The sequence below is a fragment of the Rhinolophus sinicus genome, linkage group LG04, assembly GCF_036562045.2.
Source record: "Rhinolophus sinicus isolate RSC01 linkage group LG04, ASM3656204v1, whole genome shotgun sequence".
Classification (NCBI taxonomy): Eukaryota; Metazoa; Chordata; class Mammalia; order Chiroptera; family Rhinolophidae; genus Rhinolophus; species Rhinolophus sinicus.
This window is the reverse complement of record NC_133754.1, coordinates 182,268,260-182,281,076: the sequence shown is the minus strand read 5'-3', so window position 1 is coordinate 182,281,076 and position 12,817 is coordinate 182,268,260. Positions and strand designations below refer to the sequence as shown.

At 55.8% G+C, this 12,817-nt stretch overlaps 1 protein-coding gene across 6 annotated transcripts in view; it reads left to right on the top strand.

Annotated features, from left to right (window-relative positions):
* The window catches only part of SH2D3C (SH2 domain containing 3C), a 33,955-nt gene that overhangs the window by 20,228 nt on the left and 910 nt on the right, over positions 1 to 12,817 (top strand). For 3 of the 6 annotated variants that reach the window (XM_019728642.2, XM_019728641.2, XM_019728643.2), the window contains 8 exons: positions 4,521 to 4,649; positions 5,800 to 6,254; positions 7,554 to 7,678; positions 8,452 to 8,975; positions 9,901 to 10,016; positions 10,290 to 10,461; positions 11,279 to 11,390; positions 11,963 to 12,169. In XM_019728642.2, the coding sequence (XP_019584201.2) occupies positions 4,521 to 4,649; positions 5,800 to 6,254; positions 7,554 to 7,678; positions 8,452 to 8,975; positions 9,901 to 10,016; positions 10,290 to 10,461; positions 11,279 to 11,390; positions 11,963 to 12,169 (1,840 nt within the window). Of the gene's footprint in view, positions 1 to 321; positions 800 to 1,054; positions 1,273 to 4,520; positions 4,650 to 5,799; positions 6,255 to 7,553; positions 7,679 to 8,451; positions 8,976 to 9,900; positions 10,017 to 10,289; positions 10,462 to 11,278; positions 11,391 to 11,962; positions 12,170 to 12,817 lie in introns of those variants that run through there. The other 3 variants (XM_019728644.2, XM_019728646.2, XM_074331058.1) reach the window with 3 other exon arrangements.

Genomic DNA, 12,817 nt, shown 5'->3' with positions numbered 1-12,817 from the left:
GAGGTCAGCACAGGTATATTTTCCAGATGCACACATCTGAGCTCCAAGAGAAGGGGCCGGTGGGGTGGAGGTGGAGACACTGCTGGTAGAACCCAGGTTGCTGCCCTAACCATTGAGTCTTCCTGGCTCTCTGCAACCCACAGGCTATCAGTTGAACATCCGGCGATTCTCAGCAGAGTCCCTGATTCCAAATCAGAGATGAGAAATCCTGGCTCTGGGAGATTTCCTGAGGCCACAAAGGATTTGATCAAATGCACACAGGGATGTTTTCTCGCTTTAGATAGGATATAATTCAAAGTCTCTACCCGCTCCGGGTCAGTGAGGGGTGCAGCGAGTGGGGAAGGTAGGACGCCCCTCGCTGGTTCAGGGGTCCCCACCCTATCCCGCTGCCCCCCGTGACGCCCCTTTTGGCAGTTCCTCTCTTCCGCATCCCCCTACTCCAGGCAGCCCCGGCGCGCGGGGCTGGAGCGCGGGTGGGCGGGGGCCGAGGGGCGAGGGGCGGGCGGAGGGAGGAACAATGGCCCCCTCCCCTCCCCTGGCCGGCTGGAGGGTGGGGTCTCCCCGCCCCGCCTCCCCGCTCCTCCCCCGACAAGGCGATGAGGTAATCGCGCCGCCGAGAGGCACGCGCAGCCGGTGCCCAGCCCGGTCGGTCCCCGCGCCCCTGCCCCGCCGGCCGTCGCCCCCTGCACCGTCCCGGCCCCGGCCGCGGGTCCCCACCATGACCGAGCGCTGCAGCCTGTGGAGCGCCCTGTCGGCCGCCGCCTGCTGCTTCTACCGTGGCTCCTTCGTGCAGGTGCAGGTGAGGGGGCGGCTCGGCCCCCGCCAGGCGCTCCGGGCTGGGACCCCCGGCCGCTTCGCCCCGGGAGCCGCAGCCCCGTGACGCCGCGCAGGGTCTGGTTGGGCAGGGGCTGCGGGCTGCGGGAGGGGGCGGGGTCGCCCCAGCCTCACCTCTGGGCGCCTGACGCTACTCGGGGTGAGGGTCCAGCTGCCACTCCCGGGACTCGGGGTTGCGGGGGCTGCCGTTCTGGTCCTGCCTCCTTCGCAGGAGGGAACTGAGCTGGGGCATTGGGTATCGGGAGATGAGATCCCTGGCGTCCCGTCAGTCCCCCCGCGAGCACTCTGGTCCCTGCAGCTGACCCGGGCAGCCTGGCTCCCCATTGTACCGGGGGCGCTGGGCCGGGTCAGAAAGCTGAGTGAGGGGCAGGAAGCTGAGAGCATGCTGCGGGTGCCCGGGGTTGGGGCCAGAGTGCCTGCCGCCTTCTTGCCCTCTAGGTGAGCTGGGGCAAGCTCTGAGCGCGGGGCTCTTAGCCCCGCTGGCCGGGCAGTGTGGGACGATGCCGTGGCGGTGAGAGGGTTAAACGGAAGGGGGTGGAGGGGAGAACCCGGACCCCGCCTCTCTGCGGAGCATCATCTGGGGATGGCTTTGCTTGGGGTTTCTTGACTAGAAGAACTAGAGGGGGCTTGCTGGGCTCGGGCTGGTGGGAAAGGGTTAAGACCCGGACCGGGGGTCTCCGCGCTTTCGCCTCGCGAGTCCCTGGGGAACGCCGGGCGCGTCACCTCTGCGCTCCTCTAGGCTCACACACACGCCCGTAGCCCGCCTGAATGACGGCCGCGCCGGCGGCGGAGCGCAGCATCCCTGCACCCGCCAATCAGGCGGGCGCAGGCTGGGAGGCGGTGAGATCATCTCTGGCCAATAGCAGAGCTCCGAGATCAGGGATGCTGCATTCGCGCCCCAGCCCTCCCCCTCCTGGGAGCTGGGGACCCCCCAGGTCCAGGGTGAGGAGGAGGGCACAGGCACCCTAGGGTTCCCCACCCGTCGGGTGTATGGGAGGACCAAGTTGGTCCCCCCAGATTCTCCCAGACCATTGATTATGGCTGGAAAAGTGGAGCCTAGTCTCCCACCCATTTACAGATTACGTTCTCCAGGCCCAGAGAGGGAAAGTGACTGATTCAAGGCCACACAGTGGCAGGCAGAATCTTGAGGTCAGGTTCTTTACCACACAGCCCCTTCCCTTTCTTTGTCCCATGTTCCTCTTGCTCCAGCTATGGTACTGGGGCAAGTTCTCAGTTGCTCTTTGTCAAGGAGAAGCACCCAGACGGCTGGTGTCCTCCTCCTGCTCAGAGTGTGGGTATAAGGAGGGACGTCAGGGGCCCTGAAGAATAAGCAAGGCTATGGAGAAGTGCAGGCTTCGTGAAGACTCACATCTCTGCACAGCCCTGGGTCTCTCTGCCTTCCCAGTTATCACTTTCTACTCTGGCAGAGGATGTGCAGAATCCCCGTCCACTCCCTGCCTTTCCTTGAGCACCTGTACATATCACCTACCTCACCATCTGTCCCCAGAGCCCTACCGGCTCCTCAAAGCCCAATTTCCATGGCTTCATCACCAAGCTGCTCCTGCCCCAGCTTTGCCCACCTCAGAGAGGGTCCCATGGTCCTCCCAGGATCTCTGCCTGGAGTCCTCTCTGAGCCCTCTTCACCACCACCTGACCAATGGCTTCCTAAATGCCCTTCCCCCAGCACCCCACTCTGCCCTGCCATTGCCTGGAAAACACTGGACCACTCTCCACATAGCAGATCGAACCTGCCCCAACACTTTAAAAACTTGTGGCTCTGCTGTGGCCTCTGGTAAACCCCAGCCCCCCCAAGGCAGCCTCACAGCGCTGCCACACCTGCCACTGCCACCCCTGGCCCCTTTGAAGCTTCTCACCCTCCCCACCAGGGCCTTGGCTCTTCTCACAGGGCCCTGATTTTGCCACTGTTTTCCTAGAAGCTCTTCCTTGCCCGTCTGCCTGTCTGTCTGTCTTCACCCTGATGCTTTTGCTCAGCTCATCCAGTCCGTCTTCAGGATTCAGTGGAAACATTGCCTCTTCAGGGACTCCACTCTCTGACTAGATGAGGAGGAACACTCTGTCTGCTCCCAGAACTTTCAGGGTGTCTCTGAACGTTCAGAAAACCTAGAATTGCTTTTCAGGGTCTGCATGGCTGTCCCAGGACAGAGACCACCTGTCCTGATGACCGTGTGCCCTCATCCTGTGGCGCAGGACCTGTCCCAGAGTGGGGGCTTAATCAATGTTGAAGTAATGGAGTCAGAGATTCTGGATATCTCTTAAGTTGGGAATCAGGGTTTCTTGGGAGAAGTGTAGATTAAGGTAAACTGAGGCAGTGTGGGAGCAGAGGGGTGGAGAAGGAGCTGCAAATTAGGCTCTGAGATCTGTGGAAGGCCTGAGGAGGCAGGGGCAGGTGGTGGACTGGAAGACCCTCAAACCCTGGTGAGTAGGGGGGTCCTAAGGGAGAGACTGTCACCTGGGCTGAAGCCAGGTCCTTTAGTGCTTCCCTTCATCTGTCCTGCCGTGGCTAGTTCTGGGCCAGATCTAGCTGTCCTGGAGCAGCCATCTTTGAGGCCTGGAATTGGGGGAAGGGAGAGGAAGCAATGTCATATGCCCTCACAGTGATGAAGACATCTGCGGGCTAGTCACAGTACTCTGGAGTATTATCTGCTTTCATCCTTGCAACTCACTCAGTGATGCAGGTTCTATCATCATACCCATTTTACAGAGGAAAAAACGAGGCCCAAGAGCTTACACAGCACAGCCAGGATTGGGCTGGGCTCTGTGGTGGGGGTGCACCTGGCAGCAGGGGCTCCCCTCCCATTGTCCTTGCCTCCACCCCAGGCCACGGTAACCAAGAAACCAGAAATCTCCCCCTGGGCAGGTGGAAGCAAAAAGTCCCGGGCATTATCTCCAGTGAGTGACTTTGGGCTTCCCGCTGGGCTGCGGTTTCTGCATCTGACAAGGATGGCTTGAGATAGCAAGGAGGAAAGAGCTTTGGGAATTGTATAGGACAACACAGATATTTGGGGGAGGGGGACTCTGCCTCCCTTTTTATGTCTGCCTCTTTCACCCTTCCACTGTGTAATTCACTATCCCAAAATGTATCATCGTCGTCCATCCAGCTGTTTTTGTCCATGCCTTTGCCAGGTATCTGCTGCCTTACGTCCCAGATCCACCCATAAAACTCCCCTCTCCCTCCACTTCAAGATCAATTTGGTGTCCTTGGTGCATAACGAGTCTTTTGTTGTTGCTTTCTCATCCAGGAAGCCTTCCTGGACCACTCCACCTCGCTTAGACTTCGTCTCCTCCCTTCTAACCGCCAGCCCGCTCTTTGCCGCTGTCCAGTACTGTGGTGCTGACCGCAGTCTGTTCAAATGCTCATGTGGCTTTTCCTCCCCTCTTAGCGAGGAGCTTCCTTGAGGACGGGGCCTGGTTTATTTATTGCCTCACTTACCCCTGTCACATAGTTTAGGGCCTGGAACACAGTAGGCACTGTTTGGTGGAATTAATTGAGATTTCTTTATTCTTGCCAGGATAGGGACTTCTGGGTAAGGATCGTTTTGGCACCTGTGCCTAAGTGTTTCCAGGGTCCCAGGATGGAAGGAGTTCACCTGGGGTCGGGGGAGGTTGAGAGGGAAGGAGGATGGAGGCTTCAGATTGGATGCCAACTCTTGTTGTTTCCTGCCCAGTTCTCTAAGGAGAAGTACATCCTGGACTCATCGCCTGAGAAACTGCACAAGGAGTTGGAAGAAGAACTCAAACTCAGCAGCACAGATCTCCGCAGTCACGCCTGGTATCATGGCCGCATCCCCCGCGAGGTGAGTGGGCCCTGAGCTGGGACCTCAGCTCTAGACGCTTCCACCCACCGCTCGGCCAGCCCCAGCCCAGAGAGGTTGTGATCTGTTGCTTGGTGGGTTCAATCAGAGTGGACTACTGGGATGAGGTCTAGCTCTTCCATTTACTGACTGTGTGTCCTCGAACAAGTCACTTCACTTCTCTGAGCCTCAGTTTCCTCATCTATAAAATGGAGGATAATGATAGTACCTAACTCAAAGGGCTGTTGTGAGAATTAAATGAAATAATTCATGTAAAGTGCTCAACATGATGTCTGGTGAGCTCAATGAACATCGTCCTTTGTTGTTATTATGTTTGTTTTTTTACTGTTTTGTTAGGGGACTATACACCAGCCTCCTATGTGTTTGGTTGGTGAGTATCAGTCCTTAGACTACTCAGTTGGGGCAAAGTTGAGTTTCCAGACTGACACTCAGACTTGGGCTGATAATCACCTATTTCCTTTTTCATTCATGCTATAAATCTTTGTCAAGTATCAACTCTGCCAGACCCTGTGCTGGGCACCAATGATGCAGAGCTAAAATAGGTGGTGGCTTCCCTTGAGGCTGGTAGTCCAGGGTGGGAGCTGACAGGCGGGCAGGCAGTCCGAGTCCAGTGGGAGAAGTGCAAGAATGGAGTGCCAACAGGGGATGTGGGCGAGCCCTGAGCAGAGGGTGCTGGGGAGAGGGGCCACTGTGAGACTGAGAGGAGTTCACCAGGCGGGCAAGGTGGGCAGGATGTTCCAGGCAGAGAAAGCAGTTTGAGGGTACCCAGGGACGTGCCAGAGTATTGGGTGTTTGGAAGAGTGAGGATTGGAAATTCACTCTGCTCAACATGAGCCCTGAGAAGGAGTAGGTCTGACACCTGAATTTCAGATCATGGGGAACCCAGTTTCCCAGACCCTGTGTCCCTGTGATTTCCATTCCAGGGTATTATGTCCTGCCGTTCCTGAGCCTCTGGCCCCAGACCCAGGGTCTCTGGCTGAGTTACCCCTCCACGTCTGGGTCATTGTGCCCCCTTCCCAAGCTTCTGATATCTCTGTTCACTGTGTCCCCAAGATCCTGAGTGTAGCCCTCTCCTGCCACTGCCCTGCCCTGCCTGCCCCTGCCCTGCCTGCCTGACCACTGCCTCCTGCAGGTCTCGGAGACCCTGGTGCAGCGCAATGGCGACTTCCTCATCCGGGACTCGCTCACCAGCCTAGGAGACTACGTGCTCACATGCCGGTGGCGCAACCAGGCCTTGCACTTTAAGATCAACAAGGTGGTGGTGAAGGCGGGCGAGAGCTACACCCACATCCAGTACCTGTTCGAGCAGGAGAGCTTCGACCACGTGCCCGCCCTCGTGCGCTATCATGTGGGCAGCCGCAAGGCTGTATCAGAGCAGAGTGGAGCCATCATCTACTGCCCTGTCAACCGCACCTTCCCACTGCGCTACCTGGAGGCCTGCTATGGTCTGGGCCAGGGCGGTGGCAAGGCTGCCAGCCCTGCCAGCCCCTCGGGCCCCAAGGGCAGCCACATGAAGCGGCGCAGTGTCACCATGACTGATGGGCTCACCGCTGACAAGGTCACCCGTAGTGATGGCTGCCCCACCAGGTAAGCAAGGATCCCACACTTGGCCTCAGTCTCCCCATTTGTCAAGTGAGGATGTCAGTAATGAGAGTGCTGGTGAGAAAGGGGAGGCCCAGTCACACTGAACTGGGGTGAAATGACTGCCCCGGAGCCTGTGGACCGGGAGCAGGAGGAAGGTCAGGCTGTACTGGTGAGTCTGCACTGGGAGGCAGGCAGACCCAGGGTGCAGTCCCAGCTCTGCTATGACTAGCTGTGTGCCCTGGGCCCTGGCGCTCCTTCTCAGCTTCATGCTCCTACCTATAAAGGGCCCTCACTCAGATAGCCCCCTCTGGCCCAGGGGGTGCCCTGGGTACTGTTCTGTCCCAAACAGGGGGCCTGGTCCCTGCTGCTGGTGCTCCCCCTCCCCACCCCACCTAGGTAGGCCAAGGTGGGCATCTGAGCAGAGGGCTTTGCCCTGTGCACACCACCACACAGGGAATGGGATGTTCTTAGAGACATTTTGCCTCTGGGGCTGGGTGAGGCCAGGCCCTGATCCCAGGAAAAGCCACAGCAGTGAATCATTCCTGAGGCCCTACTATGCGCCTAGCTCTGTGCTGAGTGCTCTCTGTGCCCAATCTCATCAACTTCCATGTCCCCCTGGGCATTGGCTCCTGTTTATACTCCCACTTTATAGATGAAGGAAATAGGCCTAGAGAGACAAAGCTGCTTGTTAGAGAGTGATAAGACAGATTCAAACCCAGGTGTGTGACTCCAAAGTCTGTGCCCCTAATTTCTATGGCTTCCCTGGCTGTTTTCAAAGAGACCTGCCATTCTGTGCCACTAACACTTGGATAGGTCTTATCTCCCTGGGCCTGGGCTGGGTGCTGTCAGCCAAGGAATTGGTGGTTGGATACCCTGTGGGCAGCAGCTACTTGGCCTGTGGTTTGGAGCCGGTGATGGTAATGGTGCCAGCATCCACAGGCCATGTGTGCCCCAGACATCCTGAGCATAGTACGGGAGCAGTGAGGAGGGGCCAAGTTGGCAGGCCTGGCTCCCTGGGGCTTCTCACACTTCCTGCTAGCCACCCTCTCCAGACAGTTCTCCAAGTTGGAGACAAAGTTCCCAGCAGAGAGCAGTTGTACAGGTTGTGGACTGCACAAGCCCTTCCTCCTCTGGGCTGTAGTTTTTGTAGCTGTCAATTGGGAGGTTGGATTTAATAATCACCAAGCCTTTTCTGCCTCTGAAGTTCAGTGGATATAGAATGAAAGCAGAGGTGGGGGTCCAAAGGCTGGGTGAGGACCCCAACCTCTGGTTTCTCTGCTCATGAAGTTGTCTGCTCCACAGCACATCACTGCCCCACCCCCGGGAATCCATCCGCAACTGTGCCCTCAGTATGGACCAGATCCCAGACCTGCACTCGCCCATGTCCCCCATCTCTGAGAGCCCCAGCTCCCCTGCCTACAGTACCGGTATGGCCAGCAGAGGGGATATGGGCAGGTGGGGGGATCTGGTGGCAATAACCTTGTGTGTGTATGTGTTTCTGATGAGTTTTGTTAGAGTGTATGATTATGTGTGTTTCTACCTCTTTTCTGAGAACAAGACACTTCAAGAATTTACAGTAAAAACATGCTAGTGGAACTATTGATATTGACATACAAAACAGACCATGGCTTGCTCATTCGGCAATGATTTATCGAACCCCTACTGGGTACCAGGCACTGTGCATGAAGTAGTTTCCAGTGCTTTCCAGTAGTTTCCAGAATGCAGTAGAGTCTGCTAGAAGCTCACTGTGTTACTAAACCTGGGCTCAAAGGCTGCACAGTGCACTCGCACAGCAACCCAATCCCACTGGTCATGCTCCTACTGCGTGTAGGGTGCACGGAGGGTGCTCTGCTGGGCCCTGCACTGACTGGGAATTAATGGAGTCCTGATTCCAAATGGCTAGCTCAAACCAAGCGAGCCATACTGTGCTTTTTTTTTTCTTTTAAATGGACTTCATTTTTTGGAGCCGTTTTAGGTTCACAGCAGCTTAGGGTGGGAGCGTGCAAACTCCTGGGGGCCAGTGATTTCAGAGTATTGCTGAGGGTTGGTCAGTTTGCTGGAGTCTGCGGGGCCTGGCCTGGGTGGGAATGCAGGCTTGTCATCTGTAGGGTGGGTTGAACGTGTCCTTTGGGAAGGGGGTGGGGGAACCTCACTGGGTGGGAGCCACAGTAACCAGTGCTCTCCCTCTATCTCCTTGCAGTGACCCGTGTTCACGCCACCCCTGCAGCCCCCTCAGCCACAGCGCTGCCTGCCTCCCCCGTCACCCGCCGCTCCAGTGAACCCCAGTTGTGTCCTGGAAGTGCCCCCAAGCCCCCTGGGGAGTCGGACAAGGGCCCCTCCCACACCCTCTGCAAGGCCTCCCCATCACCATCGCTCAGCAGCTACAGTGACCCAGACTCTGGCCATTACTGCCAGCTCCAGCCTCCCGTCCATGGCAGCCGTGAGTGGGCAGCGTCTGAGGCCTCCAGCCGGCAGGCCAAGCACTATGGGGAAAGGCTAGAGGGACTGTCAGAAAATGGAGCCCCTGCGGGGGACAGGTGCAGGGCCTTCATCGTCCCCACTGTGGAATCCACGTCCTCCTTCAAGCCGGTCACCTTCCAGTCACTACTGATCCCCAGTGATAACCGCCCACTGGAAGTGGGCCTCCTGCGCAAGGTCAAGGAGCTGCTGACAGAGGTGGATGCCCGGACATTGGCCCGGCATGTCACCAAGGTTGACTGCCTGGTAGGTGCTGGGTGCCCACTCGGTGCACAATCCAGGGGACATGGGTCAGGGTGGTGAGGAGCTGAGCCCGAAATTTTCCAAGTATAGTCAGTGGGCCTAGATTCTGGCTTCATGGCTGTGCTTTACTTGCTGCGTGACTCTGGGCTGATCACTTTGCCTCTCTGGGCCTCCATTTTCTCCTTTTAAAATAGTAAACGCCAATATATTCTTGCTTCCTCCAGATGTCAGTTTGGCACTGGAACTGGGCAGTCCTGACACCCAATGGTATCTGACTTCCTGGGGCACTTTTTGAGCCTGGTGAAAGTCCGGCGCTGGTCCAGGGAATGGAAAAGACCCGACTCCCGACTCCCCGCCCCCACACCCCCTGGTGGACAAAATAAGCAAAACTCATTACTGTACCTGGGCCCACTAATTGTCAAAGCCCCGGGTGTTTGTTTTGAATGAATCTTTACCCATCTATAGACACCTCACTTTCTCCCTGTGAAGTTTGGAGGGCACTGATGACCTGGTCGCACTGGTCTCTGAATTCAGGAAGCAAGACAAGAGCCAGTGCAGAGATGTTGCTCTGTGAAGAGCACTAAGGTGTGAAGGGAGCAGCCCTGGGTTCTAGGCCCAGTGTGACCTTGGACAAGCCCTTTCTCTCCCTAGGACTCAGGTTTGCCTTCTGGAATAAGGGAGTCCTGGTACTTAACCTTAATTGAATATTTAGCATGTCAGACACCTCTGGGCATTTTTATATTTATCCCCCATTTTACAGATGAGGAAAATTAAGCCTACTTGCTCCATGTTAGAGGGTTAGCAGTAGAGCTGGAATTCAAACCCGGCCTCCCCGCCAGGCTGCCCTCCTAGATAAAGTTCTCTGACTCCCAGATGGCTTGGGCCAGCCACGACAGGAAATTAATCAGCCCTCTTGGCGTCCTTGCAGGTTGCTAGGATACTGGGCGTTACTAAGGAGATGCAGACCCTAATGGGAGTCCATTGGGGCACGGAGTTGCTCACCCTCCCCCATGGCCGGCAGCTACGACTAGACCTGCTGGAAAGGTAAGGCAAGCACCGGCGCACAGGGACTCGCGGGGAACCCGAGGGCTACCTCGCTGTTCTTCTGCTGTGGCCGGTTGGCCAGTCAATCTCCCAGCCCGGCTCCCAGGGGTCCTGGCCATGCCCACTGTCCCATTGACCAATCGCAACTTGTTATCCAGCTCCAAGCAATTCTGGTTTCCCAAAGACTGAATCTTTTCCATCTGGACTCCCCCCTCTGTACCCAACCACTGGACAGTGCAGGGCCCCACCCCTCTGACCTGGCCTCTCTGACAGGTTCCACACCATGTCCATCATGCTGGCTGTGGACATCCTGGGCTGCACCGGCTCTGCTGAGGAGCGGGCAGCGCTTCTGCACAAGACCATCCAACTGGCTGCCGAGCTTCGCGGGACCATGGGCAACATGTTCAGCTTTGCTGCAGTCATGAGCGCCCTGGATATGGCCCAGGTACTGAGGGGCCCATGCAGAGCAGGGCATCATCACGTAGACTGTCTGGAAGAGCCCTGGGATGCGCTCCTTTGGGAGGGCTGTGTGGTGATTCCAGAAGAACTCTGGCACTTTCTCAGCAGTATTGGTGAAAGGGCAACTGGAAGAGCTGAGTTCTCTAAGTGCTGACCTGCTCTGAGACCAAGTCTTTCCTCTTCTCTGGGCCTCAGTTTCCCTACCTGTAAAGCGAATGAGGAGTATTATAGGAATATAAAGAATGAATATGAAGTCGCTATCATTTAGTGAGCGCTTACTGTGTGCTAGGTGCTACACTAAGTACTTTACAAGCACTGATTCTTCAAAACAGTCTCATAAGGGAAACATCTTTATTGTCCCCATTTTACTTATGGAGAAATTGAGGCAGAGAGCTGTACTTGCCTAAGGTCACACAGTCAGAGGCTGAAAAAGTTGGGATTAGAACTAGATCGAATTTCAGAGCCCGAACCTCATCCACACTACACTTCCTTTCCTTTGCCTAGTAAATAGTAACCACTCGGTGCCAAATTCAGTGGTTCAACACCCATCTCTGCCACTTAGTTTTGGAATGACTTGGGGAAGTCATTCCCCTCTCTGAGCCTTAGTTCCTTCATCTGTAAAATGGGTTGTTGTGAGGTCCTCATGAGAGACACTTGAAAAGCAGTCAGTCAGTCACGTCTCTAATACATGAATGGTGACCATAATAATTATTACCCCACATCTGGGTGTCCACTCAGCAGGGTGGCCTGTGGTCCCTGCTGGCCCCTTTCCTGGCTGGTAGCTCACAGTCTGGTCTCCCCAGATTGCCCGGCTGGAGCAGACATGGATGACCCTGCGGCAGCGACACACGGAGGGTGCCATCCTCTATGAGAAGAAGCTCAAGCCATTTCTCAAGAGCCTCAACGAGGGCACAGGTACCTCCCCTACCTTGCTGTGTGACCTTGTACAGGTTCCAGCCCTCTCTGGGCCAGCAAAAACTTTCCTGGTGTGGATGGTGACGAGAGCTTGACTGAGTTCTGTGCAAGCCATTCTCCTTGTACTCTCTGTACCGGGCAACTCCAGGGCTGTCCAAACGTTTTCAACGGTTTTAACCAAGGGCCATATGCGGTAAAATACACAAACAGCTGGGCCACTCACTCGAGGTGAAGTATGTATTGCCTCACCTGGTTTATTTAAGTAAACTAAATATATTTTTGGAATTTGCTGCGGGCCAATTACAATGGATTGCTGACCGCAGTTGGCCGTGGGCCGCAGTTTGGACACCCTGGTGTAAGCCATGTCCAGGTCCAGGCTCGGCCTTTGGGGCTGGGCCAAGGCTGCTGTGGGTTTAGCTGAAGGGAAAGGTCTGTCCCAGGAATCAGGAGCCCTGGGGGCTTTCTGGGACCAAGGGAAGCCCCTTCCCCTCCAGCATCTCAGTTTCTGGGACTACAGTGGACAAGTGGGGCCCTCCAGGTTCTCTAAGTGTCTGCTATCTCCCTCCATGCAGAAGGCCCCCCACTGAGCAACACCACGATTCCTCATGTACTGCCTCTCATCACTCTCCTGGAATGTGATACGGCCCCGGCTGAGGGCCCCGAGCCCTGGGGCAGCACGGAGCATGGCGTGGAGGTGGTGCTGGCCCACCTGGAGGCTGCCCGCATGGTGGCACACCATGGAGGCCTGTACCACACCAATGCCGAGGTCAAGCTTCAGGGTGAGTCACTGGTTGTTATCTGGGGGACGAGACTGTCACTGGTCCCGTGGGCCTGGGCCTCTCTCCCACTGCCTTGCTCTCCCCTTTCCTCCAATTTTCTATTCTCATTTCTCTACCCCTCTTTCCTGTCCTGTCTTCCTGACTCATTTTTCTCATCTATTTTCTTCCTCACTCATCAGTTCAACAAGCAATTGTTAGTGGCAGGCACCAGGTGACACAGAGATGATTCAAAAAGCTGTCTGGCTTAACTTCTCTGAACCTCAGTTTTCTCATCTGTGAAGAGGGCATCCTAACAGGTCTACTTTACAAGTTGTTTGCAAAGTGCTTGGCCTGGGGCCCTGGGGCTGAGACAGACCTGCCCTGCCTTCCAGGAGCTCTCAGTCTAGTTGAAAGGTAGAGAACTCCCTCTCTTGAAAGGAGCAGAGAAAAGTGTCTTCAGACAATCCATCTTTTACTGCTTTAGACATTATTTAAGTCATAAAAGTTTACTGTAGACAAATCAGAAGTTATAGCTGAGCAAAAACAAGATTTAAAAAATCACCCACAGTTACCTGGAGGTAAATGCTGTGAGCATTCTGGTATCTTTCCTGACTTCCTTTTTCAGAAAGAAAAAAAAGATTTTTTTCTTTTGCATGGACTTACCAAATG